At 33.5% G+C, this 22,776-nt stretch overlaps 1 protein-coding gene across 1 annotated transcript in view; it reads right to left on the reverse strand.

Moving 5' to 3' along the window:
- Window positions 1-4,545: 4,545 nt before the first annotated feature.
- The window catches only part of LOC148947655 (uncharacterized), a 121,981-nt gene continuing 103,750 nt past the window's right edge, over window positions 4,546-22,776 (reverse strand). The window contains exons 5-6 of the mRNA XM_089096183.1: window positions 6,139-6,361; window positions 4,546-4,691 (exon numbers count right to left, since the gene is read on the reverse strand). Coding sequence (XP_088952309.1) covers window positions 4,636-4,691; window positions 6,139-6,361 — 279 coding nt within the window. The 3' untranslated portion in view covers window positions 4,546-4,635. The remainder of the gene's footprint in view (window positions 4,692-6,138; window positions 6,362-22,776) is intronic.

Consider the following 22,776-nt stretch of genomic DNA (forward strand, 5'->3'; position numbering starts at 1 on the left):
TTTGGTCTTTAATTTCATTTGAAAAACTTATTTCTGAAATGCCACAACTAAACTTTCAAGCTATTTATTTTGATTTTTTTTGACGAAGAGCTTTTTTTTAGAAAATGTGATTATTTGAGAATCCTCCTCCTTCCGATCTCTTTAAATATAACCTGTAATGTTTACAATCTGCCCAGTAAAATAATCAACTGTGTTTTACTTGCTTAGAATCAACATTAAAAGAATTTTTTATCGTATAGAATGTTTTCGAAATTCCGCTATTTACAGTTCCAGTTTCTATTGCAAAGTCGTTCTTGAATTTCCATTCACCAAACATTTCGTGGTAACAAACTGTAGGTAAGGAGCGACCCGGCTAAATAGTAACCAAAGCTTTAAAAAACGGAATTTGACACCAATAGATACATAAAAAAATGGATTTTTATGCTGATTTCAAATATATAAGTTTCATCAAGTTTAGTCTTACCTAAAAAAAGTAACGAGCCTGAGAAAATTCGAAAAAAGGGATTTTCGAAAAAAGGGATTTTATTTTCGACAAAAGGGAAAACAGCCCCTAAAAGTAATAGAGTCTGAATGAAAATCACACCATCAGATATATCGTGTCAAAGAACCCTACTATAGAGGTTTTAAGCTCCTATCTGCAAAAATGTGGAATTTTATCTTTTTTGCCAGAAGAAAGATCACGGAGACGTGTTTATTTGTTTTTATTCCCAGGGTGATCGTATCGACACAGTAGTCCTAGAACATTGCGAGAGGGCTCATTCGAACGGAAATTAAAAGTTATAGTGCCCCTTTTAAGTGACCGAAAAATTTGAGGACTTTTAGGCCCCCTCCCACGCTAATTTTTTTCCAAAGTCAACCGATCAAAATTTTTAGATAGCCATTTTGTTCAACAAAGTCGAAAAATCTAATAACTATGTCTTTGAAGATGACTTATTCCCCCCCCCCCAATCCCCTGGGGAAGGGATACAAGTTATGAACTTTGCCCTTTGTTTATATTTAGTATTATTGGGAAGTATGCAGACGTTTTCAGGGGGATTTTCTCTGGTGGGAGATCGGGGAGAGGGGGTTATGTGGTAGAATCTTTCTATGGATGAATTTTTCATAGGGAAAGGGAAATTTCTATGAAGGGAGTGCCGGACTTCCCAGCTTTATTCTAAAAACGATCAGAAATTAAACAAAATAAGTTTTTTCAACTGAAATTAAGGAGCAACATTAAAACTTAAAATGAACAGAAATTATTAGGTATGTGAGGGGTTCTCCCCTCTTCAATGCCTCACTCTTTACGTTAAATTTTTTTTTAGTACTTTCGAAAGAGCTGTTTATTCTAATTAAACAGCCATTGTGATTCAGGGTCATTCTTAAAGAATTGGAACACAATTCGAATTTTAGCGTAAAGAGCGAGGTATTGACGAGGGGGCGAGCCCCTTCATATACATAATAATTTCTGTTCGTTTTAAGTTTCAATGTTGCTCGATACTTTCAGTTAAAACACTTGTTTTTACATTATTTAATAATCGTCATGAAAGATTGAAAGTTTTTCACCTTAACTTCAGTGAAAATCCTGATAAAAGTAAAATATATTGATTCAATTCTTGGATATTACTAATGAGGTAAAGAATATACACAATTATTAGGTTGCTAATAAGAATGAATATCTCAAGATATTAAAATTCATTGACTTGCATAAAACCACTTTTGGAGATAAGAGATAATTGTGACAAAGTTTTTGTTTAAATTTAATACCTTGTAAGGCAACTTTTAAGCTCTGCTTAGAAGTTGCTATCTTGTGTGGTTGGATTAGGAATTTCTTAAACAGTATTATCTCAATTATACAGTACTGTTGATTACACATTAAACAGTACTAATAGTTACAGGTCAATTCAAAGAATTAACCTGTAGTTACTGTCACTAAAAGGGGTGGGGATTTTCGTCTATTCAGTTTAAGGATAATTAAATATCGAACATGAGGCTTTAGACTTTCATAGAGGGGCAGAGAACTAATGGACTATATAAATATTTAATATCTACAGATTAGCTGGAGTTATCGTGTTTAAAATTTCAGGGGATGTTGGAATTTGGATATTGGACTGAATTCAAAGATTATATTGAGCTCAGATTTTCAAAGGAAGGTAAAGGGCAATATTAAAGCCTAAAAAGAATACAAATATAGTTTTCGAGAGACCTACAAAGTTTTCCCTTGAGGCAGATCCCGTTTTTCTTTATTCTGAACGTTTTTAGTCTTCTCTCCAAAATTGTCCTCTCCTGATCTTTTTAAATGTTCTTAACATTAGGTTTAGGTTTGAATTTTTTTTTATATCTGCGAAATCTATGACGTATTTTTTTACTTTAAAAAACATTCAAAGTTTATTTTTTACTGTAGACTTGAATTTAAAAAATTCTTCTTTAGAATAAAATTGCAACAGACGAGCAAACTGAAGAATAGCAGACTGCTACAATTTAATACTATTTTTACTTTCTAGTCTATTTCTTTGAAATAATTAACTTTTTTCTAGGGATACTATTTGTACTTCATAGTATTTCATAGTATTCAACCTGATTATCCTGATATTTTGTTATTTCAACCTGATTATCCTGATATTTTGTTATTTCATATATTCTAATGGCTACTTTTCAATGTTAGAGATGATTTATGTACCCAAATAGAATGGATTGGGTAAAATAATAGAGATATATTCTGCCTCTATATTTGGTTTCCTGTGCTTTTTAGCATTAGTTGAAACGTCATTAGTCTAAATTTCCTATGTTGCAGCAGCTCAAGTAGTAGGATTAGACAATTTAGCGGATTAGAATTATTGTAGATAATTTTTTATATCTGAGGAAATTTATATGTCACATTAGAGAGAGTCAGGTAAAATCATAAGATATAGTCTGCTCTTATTTATCTCTTAATGTGTTGGTTTGACTTGATTAACACTTTTAGGTTACATTTTCTTCTTTGAAACTAATAATAGCCAACATTTTGGCAAGTCGAAGTTATTGTTTACAATTTTTGATGTTTGAGATGATTTATCTGCTTTTTGATGCATTTGTTTAACAAGATTACCACGTTCTAAGCTTGAATTTTGTTCCAGTAGGTAATTTAACATAATTTTTTTTACGCACTAGAGCTGTTTTTGAATAGTTTTAAATGTTTGCATTATTATATTTGCTTTACTCGAGCTGATTGGTGAAATCATAAGATATATCTCAGAGCTTTATTTAGTTTAAACGATTAATTCGAGTGAATAGACGTTATCATGGGATAAATTAGCAAACTTGAACCACCTACAGAGTGGGCTTTAGCTGATTAGCGCTCTCTTAGTCAATATATTGTCACTTGAGAGAATTTATTTGACTTTGTTTAGGAATCCCTTAGGTTATGTTTTCTTGTTTCAACCACTTACAGTGTGTATTCATGAGATATATTCTGCTGTCATCTGCAATTCACTGTATAGTTACTGTATTTATTTTACTTGATTAACACAATCTTAGATTATACTGGTATGTTTGTGATGACTCATAGTTTACATTTTTAGTGGATCAGAGCTATTACAGACGATTTCTTAGATGTTTGAAGTAATATATCAGCTTTTACTAAATTCATACGAAATGATATCTTTTGTTAATTTCCTTTAGGTTAATAAAACTTTGACCTTATTAAGTACCTAGGACTTTGATTTTGTTCAAAATTGAACTTACCTCCTCGCTGCACTCAGAAACGTTAGCTTGGAAATGTGGCAACAAGTTTAAATTGTGCCGTATGTGTCTGTGGGTTTAAATATTAGTTATAATTATATAAATTCTAAGAATAGGTGACTGCAACAAGCTCGTGCACTTAATATTTATTAGCGTGACAAAACTGTGAGAAAAAACCTTACCATTGAAAAGGAGGGGTACACTTTGGGGACTATTTCACACTGACAGGAATAGATGCTTGTCAGATAGGTCTCAAATTTTTTAGAATTCAAACCTTTGGCTACGCTAGAACGTGTCCAAGATATGTTCTTGCTAGAATAATAGTAAGGGTAGCCAAACCGCTGCAAAAGGGCCTCAAGGTTACATAAATTCAGACGTGTAAACCTTCTTGTACAAACTTTAATGTATTTAGGTCACATATAATTTTAGTTTATAGTCGTAAGAAAATTTAAACAGTTTTAGAAACCTGATTTTTGGCAGGATATGTCACTTAGTTAACTTCTTCTTAATGAATACGACATTAAGAAACCTCTCTACCAGTTAATAGATTTTTTCTGAAAAATTTTTTACAGATTATTAACAATCGTGCCATAGGATAAACCCTTCGTTATTTTCTGAAGAAAGTCATTATTTTACATGGATATTTGACACAGAATTAGCTACATAGTATTTAATGTTTATTTTGTCTGTGACTAAAATCCTGAGAGGAGTGAGATCCCTTCGTTCCCTGAAAATGGTGACAAGAGCTCAATACAACTTGCGATTCACTATTACTAATCATAAATTCCATAACCTGAGACATTAACTACATGCTCCTGACATTTTTTCTATGTCCTTTTACTAAATAAAGAAATGAAAGAATAATTTAATATATACAGTAAAAAGCAAAAAAATGTATAATAATTAAATAAATATTGAACTGGGTTTAACCTGCACATATTACCCCGATACATATGCTGAAGATGCGCCACCAGCAGCAATGATATCTGGAAACCCTAAAAAAATAGAACGGAGGTAACATGAAAGTTAAGTGAAAACCTGGTATATATGTAATTTTGGCATTAAAAATTAAAACTGTTTTAGTACTAATTTTTAGGTCGTTCGATATCATGAGGTATCACCCTGTCTCGTCCTTTATAAACTTTTCGTCTTATGAGGTTAAACCATCCAGAATTGATTGGCCTATCTTGCATTAACTTGCATCCTTCTAAACTTGTAAACTGGTTTTGATAAGACATCTGAATAAACAACAGAAAACTGAAAGCGGATTCATACTTTCCCAGAAATCTTAAGAGAAAAAAAATTAACTTCTCCCGTTTTGTGCCAAAGAAACAGATATTCAGACTAAATGAAACTTACATCAATATGCTCGCCTTTTGTCTAACAGACAAACATTACTGCTGCTAACAACTCATTGGAGCACCAAGCCATCAAAGGTCAAGATGGATGCTTACACTCTTTCCCCATCTCAGTGTTGTCTAACCTGACGTTGATTTTAGAACCTATTCTTGCACCCTGAGCTCTCAAACTCTAAAAAAATATTTTTCATTTTGCTAACATTTTCAGTAGAAAGCAGAATGTCCCAGAGGGCCGTAGCTCTAAAGACTCAGATTAGCAACACATCATCTTAGAATCACTACTTCCACACTTTATTCCAGCCTTTTTTAATGAGATGTCTGCATAATGGGAAAGTGGTACTTAATGAGTTCCAGCCATGATGAAAGATTAACAAGATAAGGAAAAAATAGAGAAATCATGTTTAGTCCGATTCCCCACTTTCAAACTCCACTCCAACAATAGTTAAGGTAATTATTCATTCTTTCTCTCTGGAAACACCAACGAAGCCCACATACCAAGCTAAAGAGGGAATTGACACAAGTAACCGGAAGGTCTGCTATTTAACATAGATTCATCGGAAGCTCAATTTTTTAGGATGGACTAACCGGAAGCTCATATTACCCATAAGACAAAATTTACTTCAGCAATATTGAGCTAGAATTAAGTGCTACATTTCATTTCCATGCAAATTTTTAAATAGAGAAAGATTATTCGTTATCTTGAGTCTAGATTCGTACTATATTTTCAAAGAATTAGGCTGCACGCAGCAACGTTTACTAGTTAAGAAAAGAAACAGCACTGTTTGGGGGACAGCACTACCATAAGTACCACTTTGCAAACTGTTACCAGTGACACTTCACAAAGTATGGACAAAGTATGGACCTTACAGACTAGTGACAGCTATGTCTTACATCGAGTAATTAGGTCTAGTATATTCGTGACACAAGATAAGAAATTAAGATAACAAATATAAGAATAAAGTTAAAACAAGATTATATCGACAATAAAAGAGATTAAAACGAAAAGATAATTAAAACTTGAAAAAGCATTGAAATAAAGCGAAGAGTGTGTAAATAATTTTGTTTACTATAACAGTTGTCTCACCTGGTACACCCACAAGAGCTAAATTGATAACAAATCCAATTGGGAAACTGCAGAACTGCCTATATACACAAAAATTTAATATATTGATTGCAATAAGTCTTCTTGATGGGAATCGACCACCACCTCTTCGGCCAAAAATGATGACAACAGGCCGACCATCTCGGCTTCTCTTACGCTTTGCAGCATATCGACATTCTTTTATTGCCATTTGAGCAGCTTCACCCTGTGAAGAAAGTATAGTTTTATTTGGCTCGTGCTTATTAGCTTTATTCTCTTTTTAAAATATAAAAAATAAAGTAAGGTAAAGTGATACGACTTCAGAATTCTTGATATTGTTTGCCTTCGATCTAAATCTTTTGTTACTTTGATGTAGGTATTTCAAGTATATTAAAGAGTACTGAAATTTTTTTCATGGCTTTAGGTTTTGAAAGGCTGAGATTCAAAAAAAAGTCTTATTCAGCTACAGTTTGGTCTTTGACGTAATTGATATTTTTTTTTTTTTTTTTTTTAAGTGTAATTTTTTTTAGAAAAAAGAAATTTCAAGTTTTAAGAAGTTATTTTTATCAGACGCATTATGTTGTCTTTTTTATTTTCCTATTTGCTTACGATTAATCAGTCCTAAAAAAATATTTAGCTGTATTTTATATGTATGACCAAAAGATACGGCTTTGGGGTTGTACTTTCCTCAGTTATGTCAAATAGAAGAAGTTTTATAATAGCTCTTTACTCACATCAAACAAAATTGCATACACTTTTTCTTTTTATCAAGTGGAATAGTTAGGAATTATGAGATCCGGATGGCTAATATTATTGGGTTACAAATATTTTGTGAGTGAATATTGTATGTTAAAATTTGAATATAATACTTGAAAAATTAAGTTCAAAATGGGACAAACTTAGGATTTCTTAAGATACAGGATTCCACCAAGAGAATAGCATATAGTGCGTTTGTGATTTCCTGTTTCTTTACATGACTATTTGATCTTTACCATCATGACCAGCAGCAGTGGTTGGCAACCTGCGGCTCAAAAGCCAGATGTGGCTCTTGAGTCGCAAACTATATCTCCTGAGAAACTTTGTAATTCTGATAATGCATGTTCGGCAATAAAATGAACTACATAAAAAGAACGAAGACATTAAAAAACTTGTTCACGAGCCAGTCATTATGAATAATTCGAAATCGGCAAAATTCATTTCAAAGCAAAATGAGCAGGACCTAATTCCTAAATTTTAGCGACAGGGAACAAATATATGTAAAAAAAAACATCAACTATGATCGGCAAAAATATAGGAAAAAAATATTTTGTAGGCTAATATTATACCACAAAAAGATAGTGTGTGTTTACTCTTACAGCATCAAGTTGAAAAATTCATTTTCTCGGTAAAGTGTAGGTCTATTGTAGCTCCTGAAGGTTTTTCACTAATATGTTAGTTGTTATGTGAAGCTTCATCTGCATGGATAACATGGATTTTGGAGACAATAATAGTGTGCATGTATAAGGTCCGAAACTAGATTGCATAATATGCCTTACCACGGGCAGGCATCTATCACTACAGACGGTACATGCCTTACCAGACGGGTTTCAGAGGCAAAAAGCATTTTCTGGGCAAATCAGAGATGTTTCTAATAACGGTACTCCAATATATGGTAACTTGATTAGTACAGTAATCGGATTCAATATAAGGAGTGATTTTCATTATAGTTCATACAAGTAAGAGAATTGAATTCAGAGAGAGAACATTTTATTTTTATTTAACACGATATTAACACAGAAAATGAGTGGTATATTTACACTATTATAGCTTGATGATGGTGAAGATAGTAGCAATGATACAAGGGCGCGAGTACAAAATATGGCAGTGGAAATTACACGAGGATGTAGACAAAGCCTTGAATGGGAGAATACGTATGCAAGATATGTGATATCATTGAGCAAATTCAAATTGGAGGAGAAATTATGCTTTGCAGCAAAACTGCATATTGTGCATATAAATAGACTTCAAGCTGCTTTAAATACACTAGTGAAATATGTCGAGGAGAATAAACTGAATCAGTGATTATTATTGTTGTAATTATATTCAATAAAATTGTTTCTAAATCGAAGATATTTTTTCTATAGCAGGTAAGTGTATATTTTTAAAGTGGAAAAAGAATCCTGGTTAGTCAGTAGTTGGTTGTGAGAGTGTTGTGACTCTAAAAAACTGATAGATTTGATAAAGAGAAAATTATAGGGAATCTTGTGTTTATGGAAAAACGTTTGATTCTAGATGATGATTTTCTGGAGTTATATTTTCAAAGGACGATATTTTCTCAGGGAATGCTTGTCGATATAATGAAAACTGATTCTCTGTCATTAGACTATTGTATGAAGCTTTTACGTCGTGGTCCAAAGGCATTTACACAATTTATTGACATATTAATCATGGCAAGGCAAAATGATATTGTGGATTTGCTTTTAAACACAAACACTAGCTTAGAAATTTAAGACTATGTTTCTTTAACGAGAAATACATTGTTCAAAGAGGATTTACTCCTCTCTTTCTCCTCTCTATCCCACTCAATTTGTTGATCGTAGCTCAGTTTCCTTTTGCCGGTGAGAGTGTCAAAACATGAAAAAATGTTCCTTACATGTCCACTATGCATGTATACACTGGGAAGCTGGTCATCATGTGAGAATTGTATAATGATTGATGAATATGATGGAAAGTGCAGATTATGCAACCTGTGTAAATTGCATAGAGGATATGCTGTACAAATTAAAGGTTGAAATTCCTGTCTTGTAGAGGTGTGTGACTCTTAACCTAGAGGACACCTATGCTCTAATTACCGGTATGATAAATTTAATCAGTGAGAGAATACATATCCAGGTATGATTGGAAAGAATCCTAAACTTGATTTTAGTTTATTACTACGAGATTGGTATCGTCGTGGCTTTAGATTGTTTTGGGAGGAGGAGTTAGGTCTACGATTCAACTGTTGGAACAACAGAAGAATTTGGTTTCTACGTCATCGTTGTGAAGACAATGAATAGTATGATTATAAGCCTACTGATTTTTATTTTGCTGTTACAGAATGTGATTCACCACTTGAGGACACTGTATGTGACCGTGCTTCAAATAAGCAAATTGAAACATGGGAATTTTACAAAATGAATAAGAATAGTATCATTGACTATACAAAGAGATATGATAGGAGTGAAGTTACATTATACTGTAGAAAATGTGACCCTGACAGTGCAGCACATCAGGATCAGTATACAGTGAATTCAGATGATCTTCCTGCATTAGTTGTTCTTGAAAAATTCCTATACGTAGTAGAAGAAGAAATCTAAAGAGTAGAAAAACCATTTTTATCATGTATATACATTATTTTTATTAATAAACAATTTTACATACATTTTTAGAACATTTTATTCGTAAGGCACTAAAATCAATATTAAACACATTTGAAAGTATATTTTCCACTAGAAAGTCGTTCAGTCGAGGAAAGTATACGTAAATGCTGAGAAACTACTTGTGGGTATAGCCACGAAATCTGAACATGAAAAAGAGTAGTGCATGAAAGCCAATTGTCATAGTCGTTAAATCCTGTACTCTCCTTTGATTTCCAATATTAGTTGATGGTTTCAATAATAATAGTTGATATTGAGAGAGGTGATGGGATCAGTGATCTCATTAAAGTTATCGATGTGTGGAAGGTAGAATTTACATGATAGGCCAAGAGGATCAAAAAATTCGATATTCTTCACTGTTTGAAAGATGCATAGCCAATGACCTGTCTTCAAACTCGATGGACTGCTATTAACAATGATTAGGGTATTGTTAACACTTGGAATTTTTTCAATGAAGTCCGATGGTATGCAATAGGACTTGCACTTGTATATGTATAAATCCATATTGAATACGCTGATTATTTGGTTTGGGTTCATGGTGCAAGGTCTAATAGAACACTGTCGTCGGGTGTGATTTCCTAATAAGTTTCAAACTGACTCAATGGTACTAATGGGATGTTCTAACTTAAAGCGTTAGGAAATGTGCGTTCTGTAAGTATCGTTCCTATTTGTACAGTAGCAGTATTCTGGTTACGTTCCAAGTCAGAGTTAGATACGTTATGATTCTTGGGGAGGGTACGGCCTAGTATACCACTTCCAAGTAGTTTTGAGTCATGATCTAGAGATTGGATGGTCAATTCATAAAGAGTTCTATATGATTTTTTTTAATCAAATGATAGAGTGTACAGTAAAATTCCATTTACTTTGTACACAAGGCTAGATAGACCAAAAAAAATTAAAATCATGGGGGGAAGCAGTCCAGGATCCAACGGCACTGGCACTCTTCACAAAGGCCATCGCGAGTTTTGATGGGATTTTTCCATTGATAAACGATAAATCGGTATAGCTGCGAGAGCCAGTGGCAATGTAACGTTGATTGGTGATCGTATGGGACATAAGAAGTTTAATATTGTTACCATTGACTCATAGCTTTTCCACTGCCAATGCAACAGAGCTCATAACCTGTTGTTTTCGAACATGAAGAATTGCCGAAGTGATAATGCCATTTTTATCGGGTGCTGCAGCAAGTTCTTTTCTCAAAATAAAATTCGATGGAGATAGTTGTAACTTTCATAGCCAGACATTGTAGTACACCCTTTTTAATATTCCAATCCATGACCTATTTCACGAGGACTCAGAGCCCCAAAATAGCAGTCAATATCAGGACAGACAAATGGAATTCTTCTATTGTTCATCTTAGGCAGTGACGATGGGTCGAAAATGACATATAATCCCAGCCAAAACTTTTTATATTCCTAGAGGATCACACAATTCACTTCTTAGTGTTAACTGACAGAGTTCCAAATATGAAGTGTTTACAGGAACATACTGAAGATGCTTTATATTATAGCTATGAACATGTTATTATGTTGTTTTTCGTTCAAGAACACGTAGGAGGGGGCATTTGAATTACCAACTCTCGATGTTTCCGCAAAGGATGCATAAAGAAATATACAGGAGTCCGAGGAGAAGCCAGGTGGGTAGTCTGCAAAAATAACATGATTCATCCCCCTAACACTCCCAGCGACTTTACCATTGATTATAGTGTGTTTAAAACCAAGAACATTTCTTAGATTATCATTGGGAATAACCTTTTCATTAACAATTAGTGAAATAATGTAGATCTTGCCATCTTCCATTCAATAGCTAAATTAAAAGGTTCCTTTTTTACGAGCGGAAATTCTTTTATTGATAGTACGACACAAATCTTTCATACAAGTGAGCTCCTCATATGGCTCTACAACATATAGATATTAAAATAAATTGATTTTTTAAATTTTATCTCGATAATTAACGAGTGGCAAATCAACATGTTGATCGGTAATGAGTGGCCAATCGTAGGGTCTAATTTTCATATCATATATGTGATCCTTTCTCAGGATATCTTAGGTATTTTTGAGAATACAATTGACAAGAGCCACTTCATACGCACTATCGAATTTGATGGTGGGGGAGAGTTTCGTCCAAAAATCACTTGTTTAATTTAAGTCATTTTAGAGAGTATCGGAGATGTTTGACATAAAGATTACATAAACATTATTGGGCATTGTTCATGTCTTCAACACCAATCCAAGAATCAAAATCGGAGTTGTATTCGAGCCAACGAACAAGTAACTGTTTCTTACCCCTGTGAGTACGGCTCTTTAATATCTTTTCAATTTGATAGATTTCACTACTGTTTCTAACTTTTTGTAGTTCATAGTCATAAAAGCCGCCGAGAGTCTCTTCATCTTTGCTCTCTCGTAGACGATAAGTTATGGGTTTGGTGTCTATGATTTTTGCCACTTTAAAAATTTCATTGGACCACAAGCAGCTGCCGTTTTCAAAAACATTAGTTGTTCTATTAATTCGAACAGTATCACAAACATTGAATTTTTTCTTCACAATCGTTTCATTGGAATACTGTTTAAGAAAAGTATAAAATGCATCATGATCAGAATGAAAAACTTCCGTTGGGGTTGAGTTGGACAATGATCGATGGGGTCGTTGATTATAAATCAACATGATTTTATCTAAATCAGGTATAATAGCAGGTGTATTTTTCAATGTGCAATATCTTGAATTTAAAAATCGAATAGTTCTTATCAATCGTTCGGCCGATGCAGCCTCTATAGGAGTATGACTATGATAGAGCATTGTATTATATTTCATTAATACTTTTTCGACATGTGGATTAACAAATTCACTACGGCGATCCATTTGAATTTTTTATACGAGTCTTGTTCAAAAATACTTTCTATAGCCTGAGCAACTTCAACACCTCTCTTTGTCCGCAATGGAATGGCATATGTATAGCGACAAAAAACACTGATTGTAAGTAGAATGTACTTGTATGGTGTATTGTGACGCCTTTGAATCTCATCTAGAGTTAAGAGATCTGTTTAAACTATATGTAGTAGGAAAAAAGCCTTAGTTTTTCGATAATGATTTCCACGATGCCTTTGATTTCTATGCAGAGTGTAACTTGATTCATTTTGTAGATAGTCTTTTACACTTTTAGGGTGAACACCAGTGACTTTGGAAAGAATGGTGGGGGAACTTAGACTTCCCCCTTCAACAATATTTACTTAAACACGTTTCAGAAATTCAACCATTTTTAACGTAAACACGTAGTGTAACGTCCACTACCCTTTTGTGTACTAGTGGGTGGTGGTGGTAACTTTGAGTTGATATCAATACGTCTTCGGTTTTTTCTAGGTATCAGCGGCCTGCTCCTCCTTATCGTTAAATCAATGTTTCCACTAGGTTTGCTAGTATTTTCCAAGATTGATTTAAAATCTTCTTCTTCTTCTTCTTCTTCATGGTTCTTCTTAGGTTCTCGCTAATTTACCATCCATAGTATATTTTCATTGCAAAATTGTAAGTGTATTATAAACTTGAATAAAAAATATGGGGTTATTATGGATTTTCATTTATGTAGAATGGGAATAGTTTTTTTTTGTTTTTGCACGCTCCCCGCCTCTTTTCTACTCACCCACAATTACTCCATTACCTAATGCACAAAACTATCTGATAAAGACACTTACGTCCGAAATTGCAGGTAGCTTCTTAGAAATGCCCTGCCTACCTGATGGGGGTGCGTATGCGATTATAGTCCCCCTCACCATGTTCAAAGATCTGATCAGGTCCATATCAGTGGCGTCAATCCTTGCATCGAACTTTGATCGCTTTTGGTGAGGCAGACCTTGAGCATCAATCTCCTGGAATAAAAATTAATTTTCAGTTTTTTCGCCAGGTAAGTGTCTCAGGTAACTTATAAGCTTATAGGCTTAAACATGTAAAAAAAGAAAAGAATTCTAGCAGTCCTAGGTGTAGCTAAGCTATCAATATTTAAAATATGATGTGCATGAAAAATAACATTATTTTGCGGCACCGTTCCCCCCTCTCCAAAACCAAAGCTCACCCCCAACACATTAAAACACTTACTCTAAGTTAATAGATTAAATGCCTCCCACTATATGTAGCTGGATTTATAACTCAAGAAGACCAAATTGTTATTAAATATCAGAATGGATTTGAAAGGAGGGTTTCATCAGAACAATTATACCCACACTTAGCTGTCTATCAATAATTACATTTCATGACGCGGGATAAAAGAAACAAATATTGTATACATTTTTTCAATTGGGAATGTCACAATTTAAAAACTTATAGGCTTAAATTTCAATCTACTTAAACTCATGAAAAAAGAAATATTTTTCCAGTTCAAGGAGAACCCTAATCTATCGATATTTAAAATATGATATGCATAAAAATAACGCTATTTGACTGTTAGGTCCGTTTGATATTTATTCAGAATATTAATGGGGCCATCGTTCCACCCTCCACAAAACCAATGCTCACGCCATACATTAAAACACATACACTAAGTTATTAGATCAAATGGCCCCCACTATATGTACCTCTAATTATAACCCAAGAAGACCTAATGCCATTTACATACCAGAATGGATTTAAAGGGAGGGTTTCATCAGAACAATTATACCCTCATTTAGCTGTCTGTCAATAATCGTATTTCATAAGGCGGGGCAAAAGAAAAAAATTGTATGCCTTTTTTCAATTATGAACCTATGAGATTTTTTTGCAAGCTAGTTAAGAACCCTTTTTTAGCCAAAATACCCTTGTAGTTGAACAGCTGCTGCAATATATGTGAATTTGCGTCAGGTAATTACAGGAGTTCATTTTCTGTGTGAAACCAACATGATAGATAGTTAAAAGGTAACTATACAAAAAGTCTCGAGTAAAAAAGAATAATAAATACTCACTCACCAGGATCCTTTTAGAATTCTCCATTTGAAAACGAATAAATTTAGCAAATATAACTATCTGTTCAAGTTGTTTTTTCAAACCTATATAGAAAAAGTATTTCCACCTTAATTTATACAGAAAAAACACGATTATATGATCCACGGGCCAAAACTAGTATTTTTACAAAGAGACCATGTTTGAATACGAAATATGAAGATCTCTAGTTTTGGCTATTGAACCTAGAAAAACATGTCTGACTGGTCTTGTACCCTCTGTAGTAATAGATGACTGTCCGTGGTAAGGCATATCATGCAATCTAGTTTCGTATCTATTATTACCTTATGCAGTACCGTTAGTAGAAACATCTCTGATTGGCTCGGAAAATGTTTTTTGTCTCAGAAACCCGTCTGGTATGGCGTGCACAGTCTGTAGTAATATATGCCTGCCCGTGGTAAGGCATATTATGCAATCTAGTTTCGAGCCTTATACATGCACACTACTGACAATGGTTTACTACAGATGTTACAGGCATATGGATTTTCTCCAGTATAAAGTCTCAAATGATTGTACAAATTGGAAAAATGAGAAAACAGTTTTACACAGGAATCGCAGGTATACATTTTTTTCAGCATAAATTCCCATGTGCGTGGATAAATGACAATGCTGTGAAAGCATTTATGGCTTATCTTGCACTTATTAGCCTTTTTGGTGGTATGAACTCTCGTATGGGTATATAAGCTATAAAAGCGAGAAAATAGTTTACTGCATATCTTTCAGCTGTATGGTTTAAAACTCGTTTCCACCATAAAGGACTCCTTTTTCTGAATATTTGATTTGGTAAGTATTAGAATAACTTGTGTCAGATCATTTAAAAATCAAAATAGTCTTCTTCCGCTTGAAATTCATTTTTTCCGCTAGTAATGGGTATAGACTGGGTCACTAGTGACCTGCTTTAATTGTTATAGTGACCTGTTCCAGGTAGATCCTGTAGGTTATCAATTCTTATTTTCTTGGACAGAGTTTCTTTTTCTTGACTGAAAATATTTTCATTCGGTTTATTGGAGAAAATTACAAGTAAAGAACCTTCATTTCTGTAAGCTTTGTTGGCTATTCAAGAGAGATAATCAATTTTATACAAGTTTAATATTATGAATGCACAATGCCACAAGTGAATCTGAAAAAATATAAAGATCAGAACTCTACATTTTGTAGGATGGAGCGGAGAGCGAGAAATTTGCCAAAAAGGAGGCTTGAGGCCTATTTCCTTGTAACTTTGTTTTGCTCTTGTCGAGTTTCCTATATTAAGGTGAGAGGCTCTAATTTCACAATACTGAGCTTTGAAAAATTTGTATGTATAATATTCGTGACTTTGCATGATTTGTGGATGTGAATAGTGAGAATTTTCTCTAAAAGCTGAAGATAAGAACATTAAAATTATTTAAAATGAGGGATTTCACCGTTGTTAAAAAGATGAAGTGTAAAATTATCACTCTCTTTATAAAGGGTGAAACTGTGTCCCCCTTAGCTTAGTGGCTAAGGAGTTTCATTCAAAGCTGGACTCTAGGCTGATTTGTCCATTTAATTACTAAATATTTGATTAATTACAGCTGGGATTGTAATTTTAAAAAATAGGCTTAAAATGAATAAAAACGAAGGTTTAAAATATTATTAAGCGGCGGAGAAGGATATGGGGGTATATGTTGAATTAATAATCCCTGGAAAAATTTTTGGTTAGGAGCACAACTTGGGAAAAAGGCTCAAAATAAATAAATTAAAAAACGTTTGAATATTGTTAGGGGAGGAGGAAGGCATATGAATGTACGCAAATTTCCCCCCAAAAATTGGAAAAAATCAAGGTTGGGACTAAAATATGAAAAAATTCGATTAAATTAAATAGAAATAATGTTTTTGAATGACATAGGGGGATAGAAAAAGGTACAGGAGTGTACACAAATTTCAAAACTCTGGGAAAATTCAAGGTAGGGACTGCAGATTGGAAATTAGGCTTACAATCATAGGCAGCGCAATAGCGCGGCCTAAGTAAAGAACGATGTTGGCACAATGTATTTTTTTTTCTTTTAGACCATGGTACTTCGTATCGAAGGAGTTGTCGTAGAAACTTCAAAAAGGGCTCATTTGATTGGAAATTGGAAGGGCTTGTGCCCTTTTTAACAGTCGAAAGTGATTGGAGGGCAACTAACATCCCTTCCACGCCCACCATTTCTTCAAACACATACAATCAAAATTTTGAGATAGCCAATTTGTTCAATGTAGGTGAATTACAAATGGAAATTATGTTTTAGAGGAGGACACTCCCCACAGCTCTCAAAGCAAGGGTTGCAAGTTATGCCATGGGGGCATATAAGGTTTTTATAGAAAGCGTTGTCGTAGAAACTTAAAAAAGGGCTCATTTGATTGGAAACTCAGTGGGCTAGTGGTCTCTTTAATTGTCAAAACTGATTAGAGGGCAACTAACCCCCTCACACGCCCAGCATTTCCCCAAAAACATCCAATAAAAATTTCGAGATAGCCATTTTGTTCAACGTAGTTGAAAGATCTGGAAATTATAATTTTAAGAAGGACACTCCCCCCACAGCCCTAAGGGCAAGGGTTGTAAGTTATACCCTGGGGGCAAATAAGGTTTTTATATAAAGCATTGTCGTAGAAACTTCAAAAAGGGCTCATTAGACTAGAATTTCAAAGGACTAGTGGCTTTTTTAATAGTTGAAATTAATTAGACGGCAAATAAGCCCCCTCTCACGCCCACCATTTTCCCAAACACATCCAATCAAAATTTTCAGGTACCAATTTTTTTCAACGTAGTTAAAAGTTCTAAAAATTAGGTTTTTGAGGATAAAAGCCCCCCCCCCTCCCACCCACAGCCTTAAAGGCACTGGTTGGTTTATGACCTCGGGGCAGAAAAGGTTTTATAGAAAATGTTGTCGTAGAAACTTCAAAAAGAGCTCATTCGATTAGAAATTGAAAGGGCTAGTGCCCTTTTTAATAGGCGTAGTCGAAACTGATTGGAGGCAACTAATCCCCCTCTCACGCCCACCATTTCCCCAAACACATCCAATCAAAATTTTGAGATAGCCATTTTTTTAAAGGTAGTTGAAAGTTCTGGATATTATGTCTTTGAGGATGATAACCCCCCAACACTCCTCACGGCAAGGAATGTAAGTTATTCCCTGAATGCATATAAGGTTTTTATAAAGAGCGTTGTCACGTAAACTTCGAAAAGGGCTCATTCAATTGGAAATTAAAAAGGCTAGTGACCTTTTTAATAGTCAAAGGGGATTCGAGGAAATCTAACATCCCCCCAATGCCTACCATTTCCCCAAACACATTCAATAAAAATTTTGAGATAGCCATTTTGTTCAACGTAGTTAAAAAGTCCGGAGATTATATCTTTGAGGATGACAATCCTCCCATAGCCCTCAGCGCAGGGGCTGTAAGTTATACCCTGCGGGCATATAGGGTTTTGATAGAAAGTGTTATCAAAGAAACTTCAAAAAGGGCTCATTCGATTGGAAATTGAAAGGGCTAGTGCCCTTTTTAATAGTCAAAAGTTATTGGAGGGCAACTAACCCCCCTCCCATGCCCACTATTTTCTCTAACACATCCAATCATAATTTTGTCATAGCTATATATTTATTGCTATCTCAAGAGGTTTAAGAAACCTCTTTTGCATACCATCCAAGAGGTAAAGATGTTGGTACTGTTTTTTTTAGAAAATTCGGAAGTTTCTTTTTCTCGTTAAGATTAACCAAATATCACTTGTAAATTGTACAAGCAAGTCAGTAACTAGTAGCCAGCTTACCAGTTGTCTACTGTATCCACTAATCCTCTCTTTTGATTTTTATCAATTATATTTACTCGAGTTCAATATATATATATATATATATATATATATATATATATATATATATATATATATATATATATATATATATATATATATATATATATATATATATATATATATATATATATATATATATATATATACACACACACACACATATATATATATATATATATATATATATATATATATATATATATATATATATATATATATATATATATATATATATATATATATATATATATATATATATATATATATATATATATATATATATATATATATATATATATATATATATATATATATATATATATATATATATATATATATATATATATATATATATATATATATATATATATATATATATATATATAGGTATATATATATATATATTAAAAAAGTACTGAGTATCTTCCGCTAAGTTTTCCTGAGCCCAACTTTTCCCATGTGAAGTAACTGTAAGGGGCATGTTTATTTTTTATATATAATTTAAATAAAACACATTACCCTCAGCATAATTAAAATAAAACATTCCAGTGTTCGAACCATTTTAATAGTCGAAAGTGATTGGAGGGCAACTAATGCCCCTCTCAAGATCACCATTTCCCAAAACACATCCAATCAAAATTTGGAAATAGACATTTCGTTCAACGTAGTTGAAAGGTCTGGAAATTAGGTCTTTGCCAGCGTTGTCGTAGAAACTTCAAACAGGACTCATTAAATTGGGGATTGAGAGGGCTAGTGCCCTTATTAACATTCAAAAGCGATCGGAGGGTGAATAACCCCCCTACGCTCATCATGTCTCCAAACACTTCCGATCACCATTTTGATAACATTCTTTTAAATGTTTTCACTTTTATAACTTTAAGAAACAAAAAATTAATTAAGGTTTTAAGGAATAAATATCAGCATATGTATATTAAACTGACAATGCACAAATTTTTTCAGTAAATTCATTTGAATTTTTTTTAGTAAAGTACAAATTATATTCTGGCTTTTAGAAATCCTAAGGTTTAGAACCATACTCAGATTAATTTTGGCTCGTTTTGAATTTGACTTATTTTAATTTCTGTTTGTTTTGGGTTTCATTTATTTATTGATACTGATTTATGGTAGCTGTATGCTTGGTAGATTATTTGATTCTATTTTTGTAAATTTTTGGTTTAATGGAGTTCTGTACATTTTTTGAAAAACTTATTTTGTGCAAAAGTTTTTTTTTATTAATCAATAAAAAGGACTTGGATCGCTTAGGTGGGTTATGCGCTCCTGATGCTAGTTATCCTTATTTTTTTTTCAAATATAGTCAAAGGAAATAATAAAAATGCATTGTACGTCATAAAAGATGTTGGAATGGAGATGTTGGAATGAACTGACAATGTAATCTGAAATACAGGCAAAAAGAGTAGTTCTCCGGCATAGGGCCAAAGTGCACATAAAATTCCTTTTTTTCTGAGCCGCTTCAAACTTAAAACCGTATGTTCATAGTTGAAGGAAACAGCTGGAGGAGAAACCAAAGTAATTTTAATTTGTGGGCAAGAAGATGCCACCTATTTTATTCCCTTTGACTTGAAACTTAGAACTCCGATGTAGCATATTTATCTAATGGAAACATTAATTCCCCTGTTTGGGAGAAGACTGGATGCTAGTCACTTAGTAATCATGAAGCAGTTAATAAAAACCTATTTATCTAATTGTTCTGATTGGGGGAAGACCAGATGTTTTTAATTCCCTTTCTTTGTTTCTGAGTCTGATAGCTACGTATCTGCTTGGACTTTCTTGTGACTGCGACTACTTGCGACTCTGACTACTTGTGACCACGACTGCGACTTGCGATTACGACTATTTGTGACTGCCACTCAGAGTCTTAATCAGAATTTTTTGGGGGGAGGGGGGTTACAAGAGGATTTTTTTTGGGGGGGGGGGGTACAAAAACGAACTTTAAAAATGCATCAAAAATTTGTTTAGATTCATTTTTGTTGTTTTTACGAGTCAGACAAACATTTCGAGGGGCGGAGGTTCATATCCCCTACCCCCCCCCCCCCTGGGTTTGGCCTTGTTGCATCTATGTGCAACTGTGACAACTTGCGACAGTGACTACTTGTGATTGAGACTACTCGCGACTGCGACTACTTAAGACTGCGAATACTTGCGACTACGACTACTAGTAACTGTGACAACTTGTGAATGAGACTGCGAATTCAAATGCAACTCGACTGCTATTGCGGTCACTTGTAACTGTGAGTATTTGCAACTTTGATTGTGACTAATTGCAACTGCAAGAGTGACATATGTGACTAAGAATGCTATGACTCGGGATTGCCACTGCTAATACTTATAACTGTGACTACTGTTATTTGTACTTCTTCAACTATTGTGACACTGGCTACAAACACTACTGCAACTTCTTCTATTACAACTAGAAATAAATCATAAAAGTTCAAAACTTTCAGGAAATTTTGAACTAAATCAATAGACAACATAGACCAAATACATTCAGGTTGTCAGATTGGCATGTCTGCAATATCTGAGTAGTAACAGTGTATTAAATTGAAACTTTTAGAGCTTGTCATTGTGACTGCTGGTTTCCAACTCTGCATTCACTCTTTATTGTATTCCCCTGTTACCATGACATCTGCAAAAAATTCATTAAGCTTGAACCCAACACACATAAAACTATGCGTATCCCGGTTGTCAAAAAGGTGCATGTGCAATATCCCAGGATCAGCTAATAATATTTAGTTGAAACGTTCAGGAGATAGTGAATTAAAGTAGCCTAAAAGATACTATGTAGATCCAGTCTGTTAAAATGACGCGTGCAATATCTCAGTAGCAACTAGGGGTATTACGTTGAAACTTTCAGAGAAAGTTAGGGGGGGGGGGTATGTTAAGTTTGATCAAAAAACAGTATAAGGATCCCGCTAAGAGTAAACTTTCCAGGAATGCTGAGGGGGATGTGGAAATCAATCAAAAGACACTAATTGGAACTAATAAATTAGAATCGGAATTTTAATTCTTAAGTTGGAGACGTATAAAACTGGATAAATAGTCATTTTATTAAGCGATGATAAAACTCTGGCAATAGAAAACGAACAAAAATTAATCTAAAAAACTTTACGAAAAAGACATTTACAAAGCAATTAAAGAGCCATATTAAACTTAAAACCTGCAAAAGATAAAGCCTTATTATAATAGAGACTCAAAATAACCAGAAATTACTATTAAAAAATAAATAAAACCCAAAACGAACAGAGATTAAAAAATGATTATGTCAAAGATAATAGATACTGACATAGATGAATCTTAGGACAAATGAAAATTAAATTGAACATTCGAGTCAAAATTATAAAGAATAACATTGCTGCAAGCAGCAGTTTGGCTACTGCCCATTTCCCCCTCTCCTATTTGTAAAATTTCCAAGGTCCATCGCGTCAATTACGCTATTCTGAAAGCAAAATGTATTATAAGCATTTTTTAAATATTTGTAACATTGAAAATCACAGTGAAGTTGAATCTTGAATTACTGAGTCTCCAGGAATTAATATAATTATATTATGTTTAAGAGGTAATTACTTGGCAAAAAAAAAAAAAAAAAAAAAAAAAAAAAAAAAAAAAAAAAAAACTGTCGTCCTAATCCAGCAATTGAGACAGATGTGCACTTGAACGAGGCTTTTACCTTACCCATCTATCCAACTACCTAGGACCAAACAGTATACCCGAACCGTCAACCAAATAGAAATGTCCAAATCCATGCAAAGTCATCATCAATAAATGTAAGTCGTTGTAAATTTACAAGCAAAAACACCTTAAATCTAGCAAAATATTTCAAAGTAGAACATTCTATTTAGGGTTCCTCAGAAGAAATACCACCTGCCTTAACGGGTTTTGAGGCTTTACTTTCTTTACCCGGCACAGTGGACACCATAAGATCTATATGGTAACCCTATGTCAGGTAAAACTTATGAAATACATGCATACTAGTCAAGCTATTAAAAATTACATACAAAAAGTGTTTCAATGTTTCCTTAATAAAATCCCAGAGGTCACTGACAGAGACCATTCTGGAACAAATGAAGACATGTCCAGATGTATCTTTTATTGGTATCTGGAACCAATTACCAATTTAAAGATCCTCAAGCTTGTTTGACAACCACTACAAACTCAAACTTTCAAAAAAGCAAAGTGCAAGAGAAATTGTATTAAAATATCATTCAGTATTTCTTTCTAATTTTTTGTATATTTACCTAAAATTTCATGATACATAAAACTAAATTTTTTGAATTGCCAACTAAGTTTTTTGGCAGAAAAACTTCTTAAGATCAGTTTTTCACTCAGCTTTTTACATCTATTTTTGAAATATGTGTAATTACTGCATATTTTTGCATACCTAAATATTAATATTAAATTTATTTTCATAAGTTTTTTTTTCAGTCATTTTGATTCTTATGGTGATTTATTATTTATGCG

This window comes from Artemia sp. Qi Xiang Cuo, chromosome 10 (assembly GCF_049724085.1).
Source record: "Artemia sp. Qi Xiang Cuo chromosome 10, ASM4972408v1, whole genome shotgun sequence".
In the NCBI taxonomy this organism is placed as follows: Eukaryota; Metazoa; Arthropoda; class Branchiopoda; order Anostraca; family Artemiidae; genus Artemia; species Artemia sp. Qi Xiang Cuo.